Source organism: Accipiter gentilis, chromosome 23 (assembly GCF_929443795.1).
Source record: "Accipiter gentilis chromosome 23, bAccGen1.1, whole genome shotgun sequence".
Taxonomy (NCBI): domain Eukaryota; kingdom Metazoa; phylum Chordata; class Aves; order Accipitriformes; family Accipitridae; genus Astur; species Astur gentilis.
In genome coordinates this window covers 5,890,237-5,913,173 of record NC_064902.1, presented here as the reverse complement: position 1 = coordinate 5,913,173, position 22,937 = coordinate 5,890,237, and the positions used below count along the sequence as shown (strand labels likewise).

The 22,937-nt window shown below is 42.2% G+C and overlaps 1 protein-coding gene across 5 annotated transcripts in view; it reads left to right on the top strand.

The window, feature by feature from the left end:
* MAPKAPK3 (MAPK activated protein kinase 3) overlaps positions 1–18,992 on the top strand; it is a 104,777-nt gene extending 85,785 nt beyond the window's left edge. For all 5 annotated transcript variants that reach the window (XM_049826953.1, XM_049826948.1, XM_049826949.1 and 2 more), the window contains exons 3-11: positions 3,677–3,816; positions 4,666–4,730; positions 6,915–6,994; positions 8,757–8,883; positions 10,388–10,463; positions 10,640–10,764; positions 12,819–12,904; positions 15,626–15,706; positions 17,181–18,992. In XM_049826953.1, the coding sequence (XP_049682910.1) occupies positions 3,677–3,816; positions 4,666–4,730; positions 6,915–6,994; positions 8,757–8,883; positions 10,388–10,463; positions 10,640–10,764; positions 12,819–12,904; positions 15,626–15,706; positions 17,181–17,339 (939 nt within the window). In that variant the 3' untranslated portion in view covers positions 17,340–18,992. The remainder of the gene's footprint in view (positions 1–3,676; positions 3,817–4,665; positions 4,731–6,914; positions 6,995–8,756; positions 8,884–10,387; positions 10,464–10,639; positions 10,765–12,818; positions 12,905–15,625; positions 15,707–17,180) is intronic.
* Positions 18,993–22,937: the final 3,945 nt, after the last annotated feature.

Here is a 22,937-nt window from a genome sequence, read left to right as displayed (position 1 = left end):
CATAGGGAGAAATTTCACAGAGCTGGCCTTCCAAGCTGCAGTTTAGAATTTGTTTTGCAGGTGCTCGATAACCTGAGTTAGGCCATTACCCCAGAACTGAAAGAGTTCAGGCCTCCCTCCGCTGCCCAGGCCCTGAATTAGCAGGGCATCCTGGAGTGTCTGCTGGCATCTGCCCCATTGTCCCTCAGAAATAGGCACAGTTCTCTCCCCTGTCCAGCTTTTTCAGATACCGAGAAGAGTTGTATGAATCCCTAGGGGTTAGGGCTCTAGAGCTCTTGTACCTTCTTGCCTTCCATCGCCTCTGTTTTTGCTGATCTCCCTGTGAATAACTTAATACTTTCTTTGTCTGCTTCTTTTAGGCAGTGGTTTGGCAGTGCTGAGTTCCAGCAAAAAATACAGTTTTCTACTATGCAGCTCCTGTTCCAAACTGTGTTGCCTGACCACACAGGCTACTGTGCATTGTGCGTTGGATCACTGATCTGACTTAATGAAAAATTGGGAGATGGGGCATGTTTCTTGGGTTTGTCTCCATTTTGAAGTTAGGCTGGTTCATCATCCTGCCCACAGCCCATCATGACAAGCTGTGACTCAGCTGAACTGTGTCGGAATTCTAGGGGCTGACTGGGGGCTCCTTGAGCTGATACTGTTTGACAAAGCTGCTCTTTCCTCAAACCAGTGTGAACCAGAAGTGCTGGAAAACTTATCTGAAACTCTGTATTTGTTCACAGCTACCTCCGCGCTTTTGGAGAATGTCAGGGGAGCCTGGTCATAATCTTATCAAAGCTATTGCAGCAGTAGAAGGACAGTCTCTCTTCAGGTTTAGGAAGATGGCAGAATGTCCATTTATGTTTTTTGCAAGTTTGTTAAATTTAACCATAGGGTTAGAATTTTAGTCTGTGTTTCTAAATCATCACCTGAATTTTGTAGAAATTGGTGCTTTCAACCCTGCCTGGCTTTCATTTTACACGTGTCTGCATCTGGAAGATGTCTTAAAAGGTATAGTTATGGCTTCCAGTTTTAGACATAAGGAAAAGATTTAATTTATTTTTAAGGCTCAGAAGGAGAAATCCAAGGGTTAACAGTTGGTTGATATATCAGGTGTTGCTTGGTATGTGTATCTGCTCTTTATTTTTGCATTTCCTTTTCTCTGCTTCTCCAGGTGTCATCTTGACATGAGTACATTTAAGTGTGGCACCAAGGACTATATGAAACTTGCTTGTAGGGGTGGAGAAAAGAAACTGTAGCATCCTTGTGTGTATCAAAATGCCTTGTGAAAGCTCTTTAGAGAGTGATAATTCAATTCTGTGAAACAATTTTCATAAGCACTTGGTACAAACATGAAAAACAACATCTCTGCACACTGTGCAAGCACAAGATACACAGATTATAGTGCAGTTAACATTAGTAAAGAGAATGGTTATGTCTAATTAGTAGCACAGGATAGGTGAGAGGGTTTTTAAATCATCCTGCTCAGAAGTGGCATTAATCCAGTAATATCCAAGCAGTAAATGCTGTAATGCTTTTCTAAATGGCCTGGTTAGTCCTGAGGGTGTTTGGGCTTTATTGTTGCACACATAATTTAATGAACTTTTAAAGAGACCTCTAGGCAACAGCCCAAATTCAGAAGGGCAGAGGGGAAAATGCTGATAGACAGTTCTACTGAGCTAGAACATAGTGGCTGTGAAGGAAAAGCTGCTGAATGGGCTCATGTCTGAAAGAAGTAAAGCAACTGCACTTGGACTCGCTAATGGGCTTTTTGTCCGAATTGGAGCCATCTCTTTCTTTAGGAAGTTATTTGTGTTGGAAATCAGGCCATAGCCAGGCTGGAGCAGGAAGGAAGAGGCGGATAGTTAGTGATCTCAAAAGGGTGTGCTCTGGGTGCAGAACGACAGCGGTGGAAGAAGTAGGTTGGCTGTGAGGGCATTGAACTTGGCAAGAAAGCTCCTTCAGCTCCTTACACTGCTGAAAATCTGGTGTCATGCTGGAGCCTTTGGAGCGGAGCTAAGGGAGCCTGCAGGGTGGTCACGGTGGTGAGGCTCCCTGCCTGTTCCTCTAAGGAGCCAGCAGCCCTCCCAAGACCACTTGTCCCTTCCTGCAACCTCTCTGTGCTTCACAAAAATACAAAAATATGCACTCAACAGAGGAGCACTTGTCACCCTTTTCCTGTTCCCAGCCTGGAAAAGAAGAGAAGCCTCTTACCTTCTGTCCAGTGGTTTCTGAGAGCTTCCTCAGCATTTCATGAAATGTTACAGGTCTTTCCTGCCAGGTTATTGTGTCTGCTTTGCTGAAAGGGACATTGAAACAGCAAAGAAGTGTAAGCTTTTTTTATCCCAGTGATGCAAATTGTCTGTGTTGGAGTCAATAAAGAAACCAGAATTTGTGACTTCCTTCGTGTGACCTTTAAATCATGTGTTTCCTGATATTGAGAGGTGCGTGTGACACCATTTGTGCCTTAGCTTGGCGACTGGATGGAAAAGCAATCTCATTTTCCTGGGCTGAATCATAGGTCCCTAATGACAGGTTACATGTTAATACTTGTTTTCAGCAATTATCATGCAGTTGTGTTTTGACTGGGACCTGATGGCAAACATGAGTGAGAAGAGCTTCAGGCTAAGGGCTAATAGCGCAACAACGATACTTTTTGTTTGCCTGTTTGAAAACAGTTCCCCCACAGTTGTTGTAGTCCTTTCCTAAGGCGAATAGATGAGAGGTGATTGTTCTTTGCTTGCTTTTTATTCTGTTTCAGTGCATTTAACAATGCTTTATATAGCATCAGTTTTGTTGCTGCCCCATCATTACAATGATTATTACTATACAGCATAAAGTATCAAACTCAGATCACAGCCATATTGTGTAGGAACCGTATAAATGTGCAGTAAAGAGAGAGTCTCTGTCACAAAGTGTTAGTGGTGTCAAGAGAGATGAGGCAGAGAAGAAAAGGCATGATTCAGCAATGTGTCCCTGTTGCACGAAAGCTCAGTTGCAAAGTCTGATACAGAGCGGTCCTTCAGATGGGAAGGGACACATTTCTTGTGGACGAGGTTGCAGGATCAGGGAAGATGAGCTCTTGCCTCCCTTCTAGAGATTAGCACCTTCAAAATAAAGTGGCCTTGCATGAGGCAGAGAAAAGTTCAAGCATCTAGTTAGTCAAAGGCCCCTTTCTGACCCTGAAGGGGTCAGAAATTGTGTAGTATTTAAGAAGCATGTTCAGAGTCACTGTGAAAATCCTCATTGTTTTAAATCTCACTGAACTTTAAGGATTTGCACTGCACCTAGAAATCTCTTCTCCCAGCAGCTGGGGGTCAGGTGGGAGGGTTATTGTCCTTAGCAGAAGGATTCTACTCTGCTTGCAAGTACTGCAAACAAGTAGGAAAAAAAATGCTGTTTCCCATCCAGAGGTGGGTGAGATAGGTCTGTCTCCATCTCAGATTCAAACTCCTCACTGCCACTCGAGGTCCTTCCAGTTCCAAGGGACCTGTTCTTTTTGTATTCCTCAATCTAGGAAGCTGGACAGACCAGAGATGGTGAAAGTCTTGTGATGGTTTGGCATCCTTTGGCTGGAGAAAGTGCTAAGAGTAGCCTTTGCCACCGTCTCGGAGCTGAAATGCATGTAGGCGCCAATTTAAAGCAGAATGATGCTGGCTCACTGATATTGCTTTCTCCTGTTTCTTTACAGCTCCTGTATGACAACCCAAAAGCCCGTCAGGAAGTAGAGTATCATTGGCGAGCATCAGGGTGTCCCCACATTGTCCATGTCCTGGATGTTTATGAGAATATACACCATGGAAAGAGATGCCTCCTCATTGTCATGGAATGGTATGGACCAGCAGCAGCTTCCCATGAAGCATCACTCTTTGAGGGGGTGGAGGGAATGGGAGAATGTGCTGTCTTAGATTAGAGTTAGGTGAGCTTTCTCAGCAGCATGATTTTGGTTTGCACAGCAAACCTTTTGTTGTCTTTATGGAACTGCTAGGGAAATGTATAGCTGCTCCAGCCATCTTGATGGAAGAATGAGGAACCCTCATCAGAAAATAAATTTTCCTTGTACTCCATGACAATTGTCCTCATTAAAGCATTGACTAATTAATACAATCTTGACAAGTATGTCTCTATAAATATGATGCACTTTGTGATTGGCTTCCAACTTCAGATATAAATCCGATGATGTGACATGATCCTTTTTGCTACTATTTTGACTCTAACTTTTCCTATTGTCTCTTTGATCTGTAATACCACAGTTATTGTCATCTTCGCTGGTGACAAATTAATAATCCTTTTTAGTATCTTTGCTTCCCTCTTTCTTTTTCCTTCATCTCCAACCCCTACATAAAACAAGATTACTGTCAGCCTCCCAATGCCAGCGTACCTGACTTCCCAACTATGTGTGTCATGTTCCTTGTGACAGGGTACTTTAAACTGAAAGCATCAAAACTCCTTGGTCTTGTTTTGTTTTCTATTTATTCCATATCACAATGGCTTTGTGCATTGGTTCAAATGAGTGTGATGTTTAGGAAGCATTGGCATAGGAGACTGCCTGTAATCTCTTCTGATCTGTTCCTGCCATGGTTTTGTGCGATTATATGGATGTACGATCAGGTGTTAATTTGATCTTTTCTGCTTATGTAACATGGGGGGGGGGGGGGGTGTTTGTGTTCTTTGTTTCAGCATGGAGGGAGGAGAGCTGTTTAGCAGGATCCAGGAGAGAGGAGATCAAGCTTTCACTGAGAGAGGTGAAAAATCACAAGTTTAGTTTTAAAGTTTGTGAAAGATTGTTTCTCTCTTTCTCTGTCTCTTTGCTTGGTTCCCTTACAGGAATTTTTCTTTGATTTTATTTTTGTTTGTAATTAATTTTTTTAAAAAATTTTCAATCCAACTCTGTATTAAACAGTTATTTTTAAAAGTTTCTGAAAGTTAGGAATTACCAGAATTGGCTGAGTTCAGGCACAATGTAGAAGGTTTAGAGGAAAATTCTTCATACAAATCAGCTCAGCTTCTTCATTTCTGAACCACCGCAGCCTCTGTTACTCTGGTCCTTGGTCTCCTGCCAGACCACCTCTAACATGATCAACTCAGCTCCTACTGTGATTTCTCTTCTGGCTGCCCCTCAAGCAGCATCACTGTGTGCAACTATATTGTTAGGTGATGAATATAACAAGCAAATCACATTTGATGAAACATCTCTTATTCAAGGGTTTTAAAGTACTACTTGAAAGGAAGTGTTATTAGCCACACTGTAAACAAGTCTGCTCATCTGTAATAGGGACTATGTGCAAGTTTAAAGACCTGCTATGAGTCAGTGACAGAGCTTGCAACAGAACAGTCTTGCCATTTTTATTATCTTTGCTATTTATTACTTGCAGAGTACCACAGGTGTGCTTGACTGCAGTTCTCATTGCCCATTCACAACAGACAAGAGTTTGTTTCTGCTCAGGAGTAAAAATGTTAGTCTTGGTAACTAGCATTGTGACAAAACGATTGGAAGAAAAATTTACACCTGAGCTTGTAAATTACTGTGACTGTTTTGCAAGTCTGGTATAGAGGCCAGGCTTTTTCTGGTCCTGTGTTCCTACGTTTCCTAGACTGGGATGAATCCTTTAAGTGGTATGAGAGACTCATGTAGGGAAAATGAACGTTTTCAGGAACTTTATTTGTTCCTCTCTAAAATATAAGATTCCAGGGGGAGAACTGGTTCCATGATTATTAGTGAATTCACTCTGCTAAAAACGTGATTTTTCTACATTAAATACCATTGTATAACATTCTAAATACTTACTCAGAAATCATCTAGGAGTGTTAAACAAAAAAACCCACACTCATTCTTTCCTGAGATAAATGAGCCCTGTTCCACTGAATTCCCCAGGTTCACTGGCTGTTTATGTATCAGCCACAACTTCCCATTAGGAGCCAGGGTCTTTGGCCTGGGCCGGGAAGAAGGAGGTTGTGCAAGGTTTTCCCCGAAGAAGATGTATGTTTCTACCTTCTGATTTTCCTTGCCTGAGATTGAAATTACACAATCTCAAGACATGTGAAAAAGGATTCCAGGTTGCAGTACAAGAATTTCTACTTTCTCTCTTACTACTGTAGCTGAGGTTTCTACCTGCGCAGAAAACAGAGGATCAGGTTGAAGTTGCTAATTCTGTTTCCCTGTCAGTGGAGATGTAATATAATGCTCACTTAGTACAATGGGAATGTCACTCCTTCCTGTTCTGAAGCCTCTCCCTCTGTAACTCTTCCAATCTTCAAGAGTACTGCTGTTGCAAGGCAGCTCACCAACCACTAGAATTTCCCACTGGAGTTATGTTAAATTTTAGAAACATATTATTTCAAAGGTGGCAGTTTGGGCATTGCAGAATAGAACTGTTGATTTTGTTTCTCCTGAGGAAAAACTTCTAAAGACAGTGAGGAATGAAGATGTGACCTATCCTAAAATTATCATATTGTTATGTTGCTCTATTTTTAGAAAATCTGTTAGATCCTCCTATTACCCCTGAACTAGAAGCTGAAAGTTAAACTTCTGTCTCTGACAACCAAGGACATGTCCTGGACAACCAGGGATATGTCCTGGTTGGGGCTTCTTTCTCCACAGTCTTGCATGTTGCTTGCATACCTGCTCTGCTCTTGCTGCTTTTCTGGTGAGCAAATTAAAGCACAAATTTACGAGCTCATAAAAAGCAGGGGTCTTAACCGCTCAGTTGCAGTGTCTGCTTAGGAGGAGGGCTGAGCAGCCAAGCTGCTGGGGGGTATGGTTGCCTGCAAAACCAAAACACAGCTGTTAGGGCTAATTTTAGGTTTTCTAGTCTTGATGCTAGCCCTGTATTCTAGCAAGCTGTTTGTAAGTCATAAGCATTCCCAGGCATGTCCCTGAGTTACAGTGGGAATGTTAATGTGACCTTTCTCTAAAATTGTATTTATAGAGGCCTCTGAAATAATGAGAGACATCGGAACAGCCATCCAGTATCTGCATTCAATGAACATTGCCCATAGAGATGTCAAGGTGAGGCCTGAAGGTGTGCGGGCAGGGAGAAAAGAGCATAAGGCAGAAAAATGAATGGGCAGTGGTGGTTTAAATAGAACTAGGAGTACAATCAGGTGGTCAGTGTTCCTATTCCTCTGCCGGTGTGAGAATGGATCTGTTCACAACTAGTTTGCAACCACTCAAAGGTCAGAATATTCATGTATGCTAATGCCTTCCAGTTGTGTATGGAATGCAGAAGAATCTGGTGATAGTCAGATGGTTAATTAAAGAGGTACTACCAGCTTGCAATCCAGTTAATTAACAAGAAAATAACACTGCCTGAAGTGAACTTATAGTAGATGCTATATCTCTATGTAGTCTTTGCCAGTTATTAGGTTTCAGAATCGTGCTTCCCTAAAAAAAAAACCCACAACAAAAAAAACCCAAAACAAACACCAAACCCCCCTTCAGAAACAGGAGAAACTGCATATATGGGAGGAATAATACCAATTCCATGCATCCAACTCAGTTCAATAGTATATATAATTACTGCTGAAAATGGGAAGATCTCAGTTACTACCATGTGGAACAGTGTGTTTTACTAGCTAAAGTTTGTACACAGATCTTGTCATAGAGATTTGACAGGGTTTGTAGTATTGTATTTTGTTTTCATCCTGTAAAGTGCACAGCATAAGCAAAGACAAGATAGCTGCAACAAGGCATTTCTAGCGCAGCGATACGGCAGTGTGATGGAATGTGCTGGAGAGCAGGTCACGCTAATGATAGACTGAGGCATCTGATTGATTCCGCAGTTCTGAGTTTGTGAATTTTCTACAAATGCTTCTGCATGTTTAGCTGGAGGGAGAGCTGCCATTGCTTGGTGTCACTGAGGGGTATGTTTGAGGGTTCTTTAGGTGGGAACCAGAGAATGACTTAACAGTTAAGAGACTGAAAATGTATTCACTTTTGTGGAGCTATGTGCCATTGCCTATCACCAGCACAGAAACTGAAGCGCTTAGCCCCAAAGACCCCCAACACACACTTGGTGAACTAACATAGAAATGGTTCAAGTTGTTTAATAGATCCTAAATCCTGTTTTCTTTCAAACCCTTCCTCCTTCTGTATGTCCCTAAACACTAGTGTGAAAGAGGGCGTAGCTTCCTTATGACTGAGAAACTGGAAAACAATTTCAAACAACTGCAGATTCTGCAGGTGTGCTATTGTCCCTGTTCCTCTGCACAAGACCTTGTACTTCCCTCTGTGCCATTTCTGGTCTTGGAGAGCCTTTACAGAGTGTGGAGCAAGACTGGAATTAACTCAGGTTTCAGGAGACAGAGGAGGGGGGGAGCTGGAAGAGGACTGTGTCTGTTTCAGTTAATTCTGACAGGGTTATATCAGTTGCTCATAGAGAGTTTGCCTGATGACTTCTCTTGTCTTCTATCTCAGCTACTTGAGTGTGGTAGAGAGTGCTGTCAGATCAACTGGTGTTGATCAGACAGAACAATCCTAGTAAGTGCAGTGAACTAGAGAGAGGTTCAAGAAGCCAGACTTGATGCCCATGGGACCTTATGAGAGTCTTGTGATTTGCTGTCCTAAATACCACGTTGAGAAGGATGTTGATCCTTAGTCTGAGCAAAAATGTTGGGAGGGAACTTTCTGCATGGTATAGTGGGGATGTGAGAGAAGTAAGAAGACCCAGATGCTGGTGGTGATCCAGGCAAGCAGGAATGGTTTGACCTTTCAGCTCACTAGAGACATCTCTTCATTGTCCAGTTTATCCTTTCTCTTGGTGGCCTTTCAGCCTGAAAACTTGCTTTACACATCTAAAGAGAAGGATACTGTACTCAAACTCACAGACTTCGGCTTTGCCAAAGAAACCAGTGTACAAAATGCGCTACAGACCCCCTGTTACACTCCTTATTATGTGGGTAAGTTATCCAAGATGCATTTCTTCTGTGTTTCAGTCTGTCATCCTTCCCCTTGTAGTGGGCCTGTGGACTGTAGGAAGAGATGGGAAATCCTCTATTGTGGATGTAATGCAAAGAGGAAGCCTGCAGAATTTAAACTGGGATCCAATCCGAACCTAGTCTGGTTCCAGTACAGTTCAGTGCTCCTGCTTTCTTCCTTGGTTGCAGAGGAAACAGCCTTAACAGGGGATGCAAATAAGGATCAAGGAGATAGAACATGTTGCTTCTGATTACACTTGAAGTAATCCTGATGTTTCCTCTGAATGATGCAATAAAAGCCATAATTTGAACTCAGCTTTGTGATTATTTGGGTGTTTCCTTGCAAAACTTCCCTTAGCTTAACTAATGCAACTAATACAATAAAAGAGAACAGGGAGAGTATTGCCTCAGCTGTAAAGCTTCTTAAAGCTCGCAAATGGAGAAATTAGTAAGAAAAGACCAATGCGATTTAATCACAGCTGAATTTTTGCCTGCATTTTGTCCAAAGACGGAGCACTGTGTAATGAATGCCACAGTAGACTGTCCTTTATGCACTCATTTTAGAGTACATCCCTTTTGGTCTTTGAGTGAATAGTCATTCACCATATGGTATGACTGAGACAGTCCATGCTTAAAATGTCTTTGGAGGAAAAAGGGCTTAATTTTTTGGAAGAATTAGTTTCATTCTATGATGTAAGTTTTTTGTATTGAAAGATAATGTTATTAATTGTTAGCAGATAATTACAATACCAGTATTTTTTGTTGATGCTTTCTTCTATATTTTTAGCTGGGATTAGTGATGAAATAGTAAGGAATTTACACATATGTGTTTTTATGCCTTTATATTTGTATACAAACAAGCTGATGTTTTCCTTCTCAACACCTTTTTATAAACCAGCATGATTGCTCATATGTTTAGAGAATCATTTTCCTTACAAAATCAAGCTCTATGTCAGTTCACCTGCCTCAGGGAAAAAAAAGAAAAATCCCCTTTAAATGTATCTCTCTAATTTTGTTACTTAGTGAAAAAGTATAATGCTCTGGGGGCTGAAGAAAAATACAGTACTCTGTAGTTGCTGGAGCTAAACACACTCCACCTAGGTATCGTTCAAAATTTTATCACAGCTCAAGTAGGTCCTTTCTGTTCTGATTTCTGGAACATATGCTCCTGCCTCTTTCAGCGCAGTGTCTCTCTGTACACATTTAGCTATAGCTTTTTCTGCTTTTCTGTAATCTTAGTGCTCTCTTGAGCAGAGAGACACTAAGGTGAAGAGTGGGGCATTTTGCCAGCTCTGTTCCTCCTTTTTAAAGCTACATTATATGTGTTTAGGAACTTGCCAATAAAAAATTCTACCCAGTTCCTGGCAGTGAGTTGCATTTTTTTAATGCCTCCGATATTTGTTGAAGTGTGCTGCTACTTTTAAGGTGATGGAGTTGAAAGGAAATATCTGGTACTCTGTTAATTTCTGGTTTTAATCTTCTTCAGCCCCAGAAGTCCTTGGCCCTGAGAAGTATGACAAATCATGTGACATGTGGTCGTTGGGTGTCATCACATATATTCTGTAAGTATTTGGAAAGAGGCTTGATGAACAGAAAAAGGACACATCTTGTTAAATCTGCGCTTACAAGTAATTAGCCATTAGGATCATGCAACCTGCAGAAGACAAGGTTGTATGGCACTTTTTAAGAGATGAAAGGACTTTCCTAGTTCTGAGAGTTCTTCTGTCCACTCTTACAGCCTGTGTGGGTTCCCTCCATTCTACTCAAACACTGGTCAAGCCATTTCTCCAGGGATGAAGAGAAGAATTCGGATGGGGCAATACGGGTTTCCCAATCCAGAGTGGGCTGAAGTATCAGAGGAAGGTAACAATGCTCACTGCTACTGATGGGTATGTGCACGGTGTTGTGCAGTGGTAGAGTGCTTACAAGAGGCTACTTCTAAAGACCTGTCTTAGTTTTTGTTTCCCTTTCTTTTAGAATTTAAGTTAATTTTTTGTAAGGTGATGCAGAGAACAACTAGGAACTTAGACACTAGCCAGCAACCTAAGTACTACAGAAAGTAAACGACTACTAAAAACTTTCTTTCAAAATCCAGCTAGTGCTAGTGAATGCCGAGATTAAACCCTCTGGAAACAACAGTCTTTCATCCTGAGAAAGGAAACTGCCAGGACAGCTGTAATGCAAGCTGAGTTGGAAGAAAGGCAAACTGTCTTAAGAACTCATTCAGTCTTTGCCCTCCTTAGTGATACAGCCAGCAAGGATGGCAAGTTTTCATGCTAGCTTTTTGTGATGTGGGAACTTGCCAGCCACCACTTAAATCAAGGTCAACAATTTATTTGGTGTAAGTCATTGACCAAAAGCTGCTGCTGTTCAGCTGTGACCTGGATGGGCTCAAACCAGTGTCCTGAAAGTGGACGGTTTTGATTCCCTCTTATTCTGGCAGTCTCATAAGCTGGAAGTCTCACCTACCCGTCCAGAGAGAAAGGCCAGCAACCTCTGGGCACATCTTTTTTCTAACAAGCCCTTTTTATTGCTGTTGCTAGCATCCTGTTATTGTCTGCTGTTTAGCAATAACAAATTATCGTTGGATAATACTGTGATCTGTGGTATTTCAGCCCCTCATTGGATCTCATGGCTGTGTGTGCAGCATAGATTACTGAATATGGAAGATGTTTGACTTATGGGTTTCTGGCTTAATATTTTGTCTGCCTTGGGTCTTGTTCATATTACAGCAGTTATTAAAATGCTTGGAGAGCTTGGTGAGAGAACATGCGCTTCAAAAATTGGTAGGGTTTCTGTATGCTTGCCTGGATGAAGATAGGTGCCCTCTACCTTTGAACCTACTAATATCAGCTAGTTTATGTGTATTCTTTTAGGCTGATCAGGCACCTTCAGCAGACTGCTTCTTTTAGCCCTCCTTTTTACTGTTCTTGTCATGGTTTTCTTTATCTAATCATTCTGTCGTTGCATCATCTATGGAGGATTCCTCTAAATTCCCCTCCAGCTTCCTGTAATCATCTTAACAGGCTCTGTGTGTGGTCCCCTCCTTTTGTTTCCTTCTACATTTTAGACACCAGGTAATCTCTACTGTAAAACTCCTTTGCAGCCTCTCTCAACAAACTAAAGTCTCAGCTTGTACCTCTGGCAGCTTCTTACAAGCATTTAGTCATCTTGAATTTGATGTTTCTAAAAGAGAACTTTTACTCAGAAGTTTTCTAGGCTCCCCCCAGGAAGTTATGTGTAAGTCTTTCTAAATAACGTCCCTGGATGCAGTGTTTCTGGTCTGTCCGCCTGCATTAATGAAACTTGTCTAGACTCTCATCATCCCATATCTCAGTTACTTAGTACTCTTGCTTTGGCAGATACCATGTTCACAGAAAGCTGCTTCAAAGTCTGTTCGTGCCATCCATTTCTTTGACTTTGTTGTCCTTTTAGTGGCCTCTCAGTTGTCAAAGGAAAGTTTATTGTCCTTTTTTTTTTTTTCCCACAGCCTGTGCTAGTTAGTTTTTGTCTTCCATCATTTCTTGAAACATCAGCTTCTGCATTCATTCAGCCCATAATGCCAAGCTTGTTGCCATCTTTCAGACAGGCAGCTTGGCAGCTTTCTGTTGCTATGTTTCTCTTTTTCTCAATTGCTTGCTCTCAAAACAGTTGGTTTGGTGATGTAGATAGCATAGCTGGAATCCCCAATCCTCTCTCTTTCCTTCTTACCTTGTGTTGGATGTTTTCATGTTCTGCCTCTTTGAACATAGTAACCTACCACACTGTATATGGCTTCTTAACATGGTAACAGCAATAGGTAGGTGGTTTGAGTTCTGCAAAATTATCTTTCTTCATTCAGCAGGTCTTTGTGTTCTCAAGGTTATTTGTTAACAAAGTAGTAGACTACAATATGCCATGTTGGTCCTGTTTTTCAGCCAAACAACTGATTCGCCATTTACTGAAGACTGACCCAACAGAGAGGATGACAGTTTCTCAATTTATGAATCACCCTTGGATTAATGTGAGTTTCACATCTCTTTTTACAAGATGAATTCTTACACGCAGAACTTACACGTAGCTCCACATAGCACAGCAAGAGAAGGATGATGATTACTGTTAATAACTTAATTAACCTACTGTGCCCTCCACAGAGGGTCACCTGCCTGTAGAACCACAATTCTTCTTGGTGTTACCAGAGGACACACAAAGAGAGACACCCACAATAGCTTCCTTGGAAGCAAGAGCTGAATGTATCTATATCTTCTGTGAGCAGGCAGTCACTGTTGACTCTGCAGCATATGCATGTGTTACTCTCTTTAAAAATATAAAAATAAACTGTATGTACTTACTTCATCAGTGCAGGATTTAAAGAGAGCTATTATTAGTGGTCTCAGGCACCATTGTGCATAGCTGTGTTAGTGTGAACACAGTCCTATGCTTATTGGGAATTCTCATCCTTGGCAGAGTTTGGAAATACGTGGGGGAGGAGCAAGGGTCTCGGCTTAGTGCCCTGTAAGTGATTGCCAGATAGGGTGTCACACAGTGCTATTAATGTTCCCAGTTCAGGTTTCATTCTATGACTTGGTTGAATTTACTTTTCCTTAAAAAATATTTTGGGGAAAAAAGAAAAAAATACTCTAATAATACAGTATTAATTATTTTGAACAGGAGACAAGAATCCCAGGAGTTACCAGCCTGAGTTTCAGGATATCATCTCTGCTCTGTAGGTTACTCAAAAGAATAGATTATACTTCTTGTATTTGTGCCTAAAAGAACACCAGTCTTGTTCTCGCTGCCTAAAACATCATCAGCCAGGAACGGAATCACTTGCACTGTAGAACACCCTTTTCTCCCATAGTGGTTTCTCTGTCTATGCTGGTCCTCAGAGGAAGGAGCAGAAACAGAGGCATGACGAATAGTCAGCATTTCTATAATGCCTGTTTGAAGATCTGAAAGCCCTTAGAATCATATAGAAATGTAGCTATATAACATCCTGATGAAGTAGATAGATGTCTTCATTTGGAGTTGTGAAAGCTGAGAAATTATGGTTGCAAAGACTCTGTAGAATTGGAACAGAATCTAGACAATGTTTCTAAGTCTTTTTTAAGCAAATAAAAATGTAATCACTGTTCAGAATAAATACCTCCAGCTTTAAGTGTTTGAAGACCCAAGAAGGAGGTGTTTCAGAAGTCAGCAGGCGATGAATTTCACAGAATGAGTGCCTAATAGCTAAGGAAGCTACCACCTACAGCGACACATGTTACTTGAATTATGCATATAACCAATTAATAAGGAGGAGATTAGAGACAAGGTCTATAGAGTCTGCTGCACCAAAGAGCCATGCTAGAATACCGTTCCTGGAATAATGCTCTAGGAGCTGCAGGTTGGCATTTTCTTCTGCTGAGCCTATTGTTCCCATGAGGCAGAGGGAGGGAGACGGAAAGACCAACACAGTGAATGTCTGTGTTCTTCCTTCTCCTAAATCCCTAAGTGGGAACATGCATGGGGAGATACCTTGCACAAGTGGCAGAGGAGGGTGCCTGTCTCTCCCCTTTTTTTCCTTCTTCTTTTTTTTTTTTTTTTTTAATTAGATGGGTGGCAGAAGTATTATTGTGGACTATGCAAAAATTGTCAGTTTAGGTGGAGCACATAATCCTCTAGTTAGCTTGTAGATAAGATTTTTTTTTTTTTTAACAAGTAGCAGCTCACAGCAGATAGGAGGGCATGCACCTTCAACACCTGCTCAGGGACACCACTAAAGCCAGTCTGCTGGTTTTCCATTTCTCTCATCCCAGCTGTACTTGATAAAACTATACCTTGGCCAGCTAGGATCCATTTCCAGAGGATCCAGGAGTCATGATTTCTGCTTCCACTTCCATAAGTACTGCAGTGCTGCTGTTTGCTTGGTGGAGTATAAGCACTGCTTCCAATGGAATGCTTATTTTACAACGACATGTACAGGGATCTCCTTAGACTTCGTTGGCATGCAGCTATGTCTGGTGTAGGACGCCACAGCAGCAGACAGCAAGTTTGTGTAGAAAGCATAAGGAAGATAGACTATCCAAATGAAATTATAGTTTGGGTTATGGACTGGCAAGAAATACCATGACTCTTGCTGAATTTACCTAGGGAACTGTGCTTCGTGCTTTAGAAATTGTACTTTATTCTAATTTAAAGTACCTACTGATCTTTCATGGCAGCTGAGCATAGATCTCAGTTTTATGTGGAAGAGCATTTCAGGTGATGCACGGTCTTCTGAACTGCGCCTTACTCTGAATAACACTATAATTTCCTCTTTTGGGCACACTTACAGTCTGATGAACTGGTAGTCTCAGCTAATGTATATTTACAAGAAAATTTCTCCTATGACAAATCCTAGAAGATAAAGGTCCAGTTAACCATTGACTAATGAATAGTGAAATGACAGTTAAAATCTAAAATGTACATAAAAATTTATCCAACACAGGGTTATCAGTTGGACTGGAAGGGACCAAAGTGAAAGAAACTCAGCACTGATTTCTCTCTCATTTTGTGCTTTAAAGATGCTGTCATGTGTGGACTATAGTCCTTTTCTACCTCACACATGGATTTGATTGTGGAGTGACTGGAAGCATGAATAATGAGGGCCACCAAAGGACAGTAGATAAAGTTTTATGCTGTCCATACGCCTAGAAGAGCAAGCAGTCACTTCCCAAATGTGATTTTGCAGAACACTTCTTTCGGTATTTTTCCCTTTTCTCAGAGATCGATGGCAGTGCCACCAACTCCTCTTCATACTGCACGGGTCCTGCAAGAGGATAAAGACCACTGGGATGAAGTTAAAGTAAGTCAATCATAGTTCAGATTTCTTGAGGTCTGATAAGAGATTAGATGGGCTGGCTTCTCTGCATATGCTTATTTCCTTGGAGATTATGGCTATTTTGTATACAACCATGTTAAACAAGGGAAGCATGAGCAGTCTTGGTTAGAACAGTATGATAACTGTTTTAAAAAAAGAATGCTACGTGAGCTTCATCTGACAGCCTTACAGCTGTGCCAAATATCAATAAAGATGATGTTTATGATCAAAGGTATTAATGATGCTATCTGCTGAGCCACTGTATGTAACCACAGAGGAAAAAGGACAGTGTTGAAGGAGTGCGAAGTTCATTATAGTGAAGAATATGATGAAAATGTAGGGGGACAGGGTGGGAGGGTTGAGCTGCATTCTGTTTTTCTACTCTGTTCTTGTCTTGTAAACCAACATCAAATAACCTTAACCTTGTCTTGTTATGACATTTGGCGGGGGGGCAGAAAAAGAATGTATCTGTCTTTCCCTTCATTTGACCAGGTGCCTCACCTACTGTTTGTACTGATGGCAGTTGAATGCTTCCTGCAGAGTGAAACTATAGGGCAGACTAAAAGTTGTTGCAAGCCTTAACTCTTTCCTGCTGGCCTGTATGAGGTTGGCATGCTTTTACAATTAATTCTGAATTTTCTGCACTTAACAATGCTTGGCATTTTGATAATTGCAACATTCCTGTAGTGTATTTACTGATTACTGATTTTATTTAAATTACTGATGTATAGTCTCAGCTGTTGAGCTATGTAGTAGTAAAATTTCATAGGACCTAGGCAATGCTTGCATCCCAAGTCAGAGATCAAACAGATATTTTTACTTAGCCTTCCTCATTTCCATGTTTCTGAGAACTCCTTACACTTGTGCTTTGTATAGGTCCCAGAGGTATTCCCTTGGGCCACTGACATTCCCATAACAATTAATCATTTTTCCTTTGCTGAACTAAATGCCTAGACATTCATTTACTTGGGCAGATTTTTGTTCACAACCTTATTAAAAAGTTTAAAATTTGCCTGCACTTAAACATTAATTCAGACTAAGGAAGTGTGTGAATTTGAAGCACGTACTTTTAAACAACTTTACGTAGACTCTTTATTCTAGTTCCTGCTAACCTAGTTTGGTAACAGAGCAAGGAAAGCAGGAAGGTGAAGGCCTCTGGTGAAGGCCCAGAGCCAGCCAGTAAGAAATGCTGGGCATAGAAACATGGTGGAATTTAGGCCAGCGGAGTGCGGTCCTGCTTGCTCACGTATGAAACACTGTGTGAATAGCTCCTCCTGAATGAGTCCATGAATAGAACGAAGCCTTTAGTCATAGTCCAGTGCAGCAGAAAGGGCTCAGCTATTTCTGGCTGTAGTGTAACAGTGGGTTCCTTTTTGTACGTTCATCTCCTGGTAGTAGTGGGGGGTGGCTGTGTGCTCTCTGCCTCGGGTTTTTCAGTACATTGCTTCCTTGGTTTCAGGAGGAGATGACCAGTGCTTTGGCAACCATGAGGGTGGACTATGATCAGGTGAAAATCAAAGACTTGAAAACCTCCAACAACCGCCTCCTGAATAAACGCCGTAAGAAGCAGAAGCAGGCAGCCACCTCTTCTGCAGCCCCAGGGTGCAATAACCAATGAGAAGAGAAGCCAAGGACCTGTGGGTGGAGGGTAAAAGTTAAAAGGAACAATTTAAAATCAGTATGAATAACTCGGTCCATACCACAAAGGCAATGAGACTGTGAAGAAGCTATCCTGCAAAGAGGGAGCAGTGTGAAAGATTACATTTTTATAACTTGAATCAGGGCTTTGCTTTTAAAGACTAATGTATATGACATGATTCTGTTGCATATTGCTAGGGAAGGTACAGTAATACCAGAAATGTTACGGGGTTTTGTTTTGGCTTTAACTGTAGTGGACGAGAGGAGAGAACAGGAGGCAGTCTCAGCATGCTAATGCACTGAGGCTTTAACAGCCATCTACAAGAGTAACTTCTGCTACGGTTTTAAACTTGGGAATAGAAAAAATGCCAAGTGTTCTGCTAGGAGTGTTTTAGTAGTTCAAACATGAGTACTGAGAAAGGAGAAAAACGTCACTGTTCTTTATATGAGTAGCACAGGTGCAGTTCTATTATGGATGCATCTGGACAGCATTTCATGTTAGAATTGGTAATAGTCAATATTTCCAAACTTACCTCCTATAGTTACAGAATATCACCTAAATAGTAGAGTTATTCCTGTTACAGGAAAAAGCATCCACACATTTCCATTTTCATAAAGTCTTCATGTAGTCTTATGTGAAGATTTGAGTTTGTCATGGATTCTCATTTGGTAACATGTAAGTTTTGTAAACTGTAACCATTATGTCGTGTCTATGCCACTGTCAGATCCCTCTCTTATAATGGTTTTAATTGAAACAGTACTTTATGTGAAGGATTTTAATAAGGATTTAATTAGTTGAAAGTATCCTGCAGAGAATATTGCTGTTCCTCTTGGATCCACAGCCTCTAGGGCGTGCAACTGGACATGCAATTGTTTACAAGAGACTGCTCTAGAAGAGAGACTTCTGAAATTCAGGATGAAGTGGCAAATGCATGTTCTCTGAATGGACCCTGGTGTCTGCCGGCATCCCTTCTGGTAATTATCTCCAGATCCCGTGCCTAAGATGTGCTGATCGTAGCAAATTTTGGGGTGCTGGGGTTGGTTTGTTTCCTGGGGTCAGGGAGGGGGAGGATGCGACTTTATTTGCAGTGTTTTGTCAGTGTTTCTGGATCCAAAGATTTTCGCCACCTAAGGGAGATTACCTATAAGTATATCCACCCATTTATTTTTTCCTATTCTAATTCGTGTTTTATGGGATCCTAGCCTTGGTTTGCTAATTTGTTTTATTTTTTGATCAAAATATTTCCTCTCGCTGTATTTTGGGATTTTTTTTAGTTGAAGTGAAGCAGATATTTGTGAAAGTATTACCAGAGTCTAGGATGAAAATTATGTGCTTCCAGTGATGCAGGCAAAAACTACTTTGTGGTAGGCACACAGAGTACTGGTGTGTTAATGGGCTCAGAAGAATGTTGAAAGACAAAAAGGAAAACAGGGCTCCAGCGAGGCTCTGAATCATTAGATCTGACTGCCACGTAGATCTTGTTACCTCCAAAAAAGATCATCTTGAGGCTTTGGACCTTGACCGGGGAGCCCTGTTTCCATCTTCAAAGTGTTGGGTGAGACCTCCATTCTTCTTTGTGAACTGGTCCTAGCGTTTTATAAACTGATTTTAATAAATCATGTTATAACATTCCTTCCTCCTGTCATCCCTGTTTTTATTGAGATGTTGCGGAGTTTGTACTACTTTGTGAGGTACATCTGTGTTGAAGGTGATGGGAAAGGGGAGAAGGAAAGTGTTCAATGATGTCCACATTCAAAGGCTACCCACCTTAGAGCATTTTTTTAGGATTACAGGGGTTTGTTTTCAAATATCAATCTCTGCAAAGATGTATTTTAAAATTATTTCATGTTTACCTAGGTATCGCTATGATTATACCATGTCCTGTGTATATTTATTTTATCATATTACTCCCATGAATTATACAAATATTATTCACTACTGGTAAATGAAGAGTTGTGACATGTTCAGGGTACAACAGTTGGAATTAGACCCAGATCCAAGTTTAGACCCTTTATCCAAGTCTTCTGGGGGTGCTGTGTACATCACTCCTATCTTCCCAACTCTGTGCCCCATCAGGATGGTTCATGCTCCCACTAGCCCAGTTACTAGGGCAGCCTGCGTATGTCCTGTGGTGATGTCCTGGCTGCCTTGGGTAGAGGGGTATGGAAACTGTTGCAACCCACGTTTTTGCTTCCCTCTTGCCCAAAGTTTGAGCAGGAGCTTTCGGTTTCCAGCTAGCGCCTTCTTGCTTGTCAGTTCGGTCTGGAGCGTGAAGACATGTGTCTGTTCCTGAGTAGTTTTCCATGGGGAACTGTGAAGCAGATCTGGGCCCGATTCCTTCCTGTGGGGTTCCAGTCTTCACCACGCTGCAGTTCAGAAGCAGGGGTGATGGACTGATGCCCTTGGGCTCAGCACCTTCAGCCTTCAGTCCCTGTATAGTAGTAGGACAATCCCATTTTGTTAAATTTGGACTAACAGCTTTTGCATTCTGCCCTGCAGCGACAACATCCCGGAATACTGTAAAGCCCAGTGGGAACCCGAGGAGGGCCTCAAAATGGCAGACATGGAAGTGCATGCAAGTACTGTACAGACGTGTTTGTGCTTATTTTACAGAAGAAAGGAGGCGACTCCTTGGGAGCCGGGAGGCAGCTGCCGTGCGACATATGGCCCCTCGGGTACGAGCCCTGGTCTGGTTGTAACCGTGTCCGAGTCAACCCGAGCTGTGAGAATCCGCCAGAGACCGGGTTTGGGGGCATGTGCTTGTTGTCACCCCTCACCTTGGGGGTGCAGACGTTCCCCCGCCGGCGTCCGCGTGTCTCTAGGGCCCTACACGCGTACACCTCCCCTACAGGCGCCGCTCGCCTCTATAGGCGCCGCTCACCTCCGCCTCCCCCGCCCCGGCTCCGCCGCGCCACCTGCTGGCCGCGGCGCCCCCCTGCAGGCCGCGGGGTGCCCGGGGCGCTGGGCCCGGCCCGGCCCGGCCCGGCCCGGCCGCCCGCCCGAGCGTCCCCGTCAGCATCAAGGTCATCAGCGGGCTCTCCCGAGAGCTGCCGCCGCTCCCGTAGCTGGCATCAAGTAAAAGTGGCACCTGCGGGATCTCGGGGCCTGTGTGGCGTTCGCGTTCTCGCCAGAGCCCGCGGGGAGCGCTGCCTGTTGCCAGTTGGTGCGCTGTGCCCCGCGGGAGGCCGTGATGAGATTCATGCGTACGGTTTGCAGAAGATGTTTCCTTTCTGGCTGCTAGCTCCGTTATATGAAGGGCCCGCATTCCAGCTGCATTCACACACGTTATAAAGAACTCTGGTGTGCTAGTGGTGGTATTTGGGTCTTGCCTCTTCCCCCAGCCATATAGTATAATAGTCTTTTTAGAACTGGCGGCTTAGGATCCAAATTTATAGCCTGTTTTTAGAAAGGATAGGCTATTATAGAACTGATTATGCATCTGCATATTCATCAGCCATATAGAGGAGGTAAAGAGCTGGGAAGAGAAAGAAGAAATGAATGGTCAATAGAGAAGGCTTCAAGGAGAACACAGATTAAAAGGTCTATTTATTTTTTACAGCAGAAGCTAAAAAAGGACTGTGCACAATTCCCCACCCCCATTCCTTTTCATAGCAATTGCTTATGGGCCGCTGCCTCCCCTTGTATTTCCCTGCGCTGTACTCCTCTCACACACATGCGTTCTCGCTCACTCGCAAGTGCGCTTTCTCTGATTCACACGCAAGTGTGTACGCAAGCACAGATAAAATTCCCTCCCTCACTTTTCCATTTCTTGCACCACACGCTTTCTTGCCTCTTTGACCACATGTTGCCATACGATGAACCTTTTTTTGACATGGTACAATTAAAAACTAACAGTAATGGTTAGCTCTTGGCCTACTTCTGTGTTTTTCTATTTGTCAAAACTCAGCATGCAGTCCTGGGATTGCTTTTCTCTCTTAACACTTCGCTGCCTAGAGTCTAGAGGCCCAATTACGTAACTGCTTCTGACTAGCCTGACATGAGGGATAATGAGAATGCTACATACTCAGTTTGATCTAATTTCCCGTCCTCTTTTCAATTCAGAATTTATTTGGCCCATGTTTAGACAAAGGTGCTTTTGAGAAAAGGAAGATTTAGTTAGGAGGAGAGAACTGAAGCTTTTAATTACTTGCATGTAAGCATAAGTACATGTACTGTTTTAAACCTGTGTTAAAGGTAGGGAAGAGGCGTTAATCTGTTGTCCAGCTGCTTTGGTATATTTGCATGCTTAGCCTAAGGATGAAGCCAGCCATGGGACCCAGCTCATCTGTACTTAATGGGAAGAAAACTTGTCCTTGAGGATGCACCCCAGCTCATTCACCAGTGCCCTTTCACACTCACTGACAAACCACAGGGACAGAGGGAGTGAAGGGAAGTAGGGAATGAATATACATGTGGGAGAACTCCTTTCTTCCAAGAGTACATGTTTTGGAGAGTTTTTTGTGGAAATACCAGAATTCTTTTTTTCCTGTGTTCCAGTATTTCCCCTCTTCACCTGGCTGTTCTCAGTAGTGGCGCTGGCAGAGCTGAGAATGAACATAGTTAATTTGCTTTTAGAAAGCCCAAACAGAATGAAGACAAGGAAGCAAACTTCGAAGACAGAGAACACATACTCGAAACCTCAAAGGAAAAAAATAATTGTTAAAAATTCTTGCAAGCTAACAGGCAAGTTTACTTCAGGTACATACTTGAACGCATCTCACATCTGGAAAATTGAGGTTAGAGCAATCCTAGGTAATAACATTTGCTGAAGAAATGTTTTCCTGAAATCTTTGCACTGGGTAAGAAAATGCTTTCTGAGTGTTAAGTACAGCTTTAAAATAGGATTATTTTTTTTTAGTCTGTGTGATTAGAAGAATTTAATGGGGCAAAGGGAGTAGAAATGGGGGATGATATGTCATGTTGAAGAATAAGATAAGAAATGTCTGCCATTGTATTCTACTCCAACTTACTTTTTCACTGCAGGTGCTACCTCTGTACAGACATAGCAGGATAGATTCAACTTTTTATTAGTCTTTTTTACCACTGAAGGAGGAGGAGGATGTTCCTGCACTGTAGGGAAATGTGAAAGATAACCCCGTGACTGTAGACGAACAGCTGTATTGGTAAATCTGTAAATGATGCATAGCATTAACTTTATTTCAAAATTTCCTGCCTTCTGAATCTACCAGTGCCAAGATCTCGTAGGTCTGCTCTAACTGCACAAAGGTACAGAGGCATCATTGTCAGTGGGTTTCCTCATACTACTTGAGACTTCAAAGAAGAAGCAATTGCTGAAGTGTACTGCAGCATTTTTAGCTTCCAGAAGCCAAAAGAGAAAAAAATGCAGTGACATGAAGGGCCAGGCTATCTTTTGTCTGAGGAGGGGTGGTACTTGAAGGTAGTATACAGGTATCTCGACCTTGCTGCTGTTCAGCTTCCAGATCTGATAATAAACATGTTTTAGCCGTGTGGGGCTGCGGGCCCAAGTTACTAGTAAAGTCTCTGCTGCTTTGACAGCATGCTGGGTTTTTTTCCATTGTTAGCCACTGAAATGTACTTATTTGGTCCGTGGTTGCA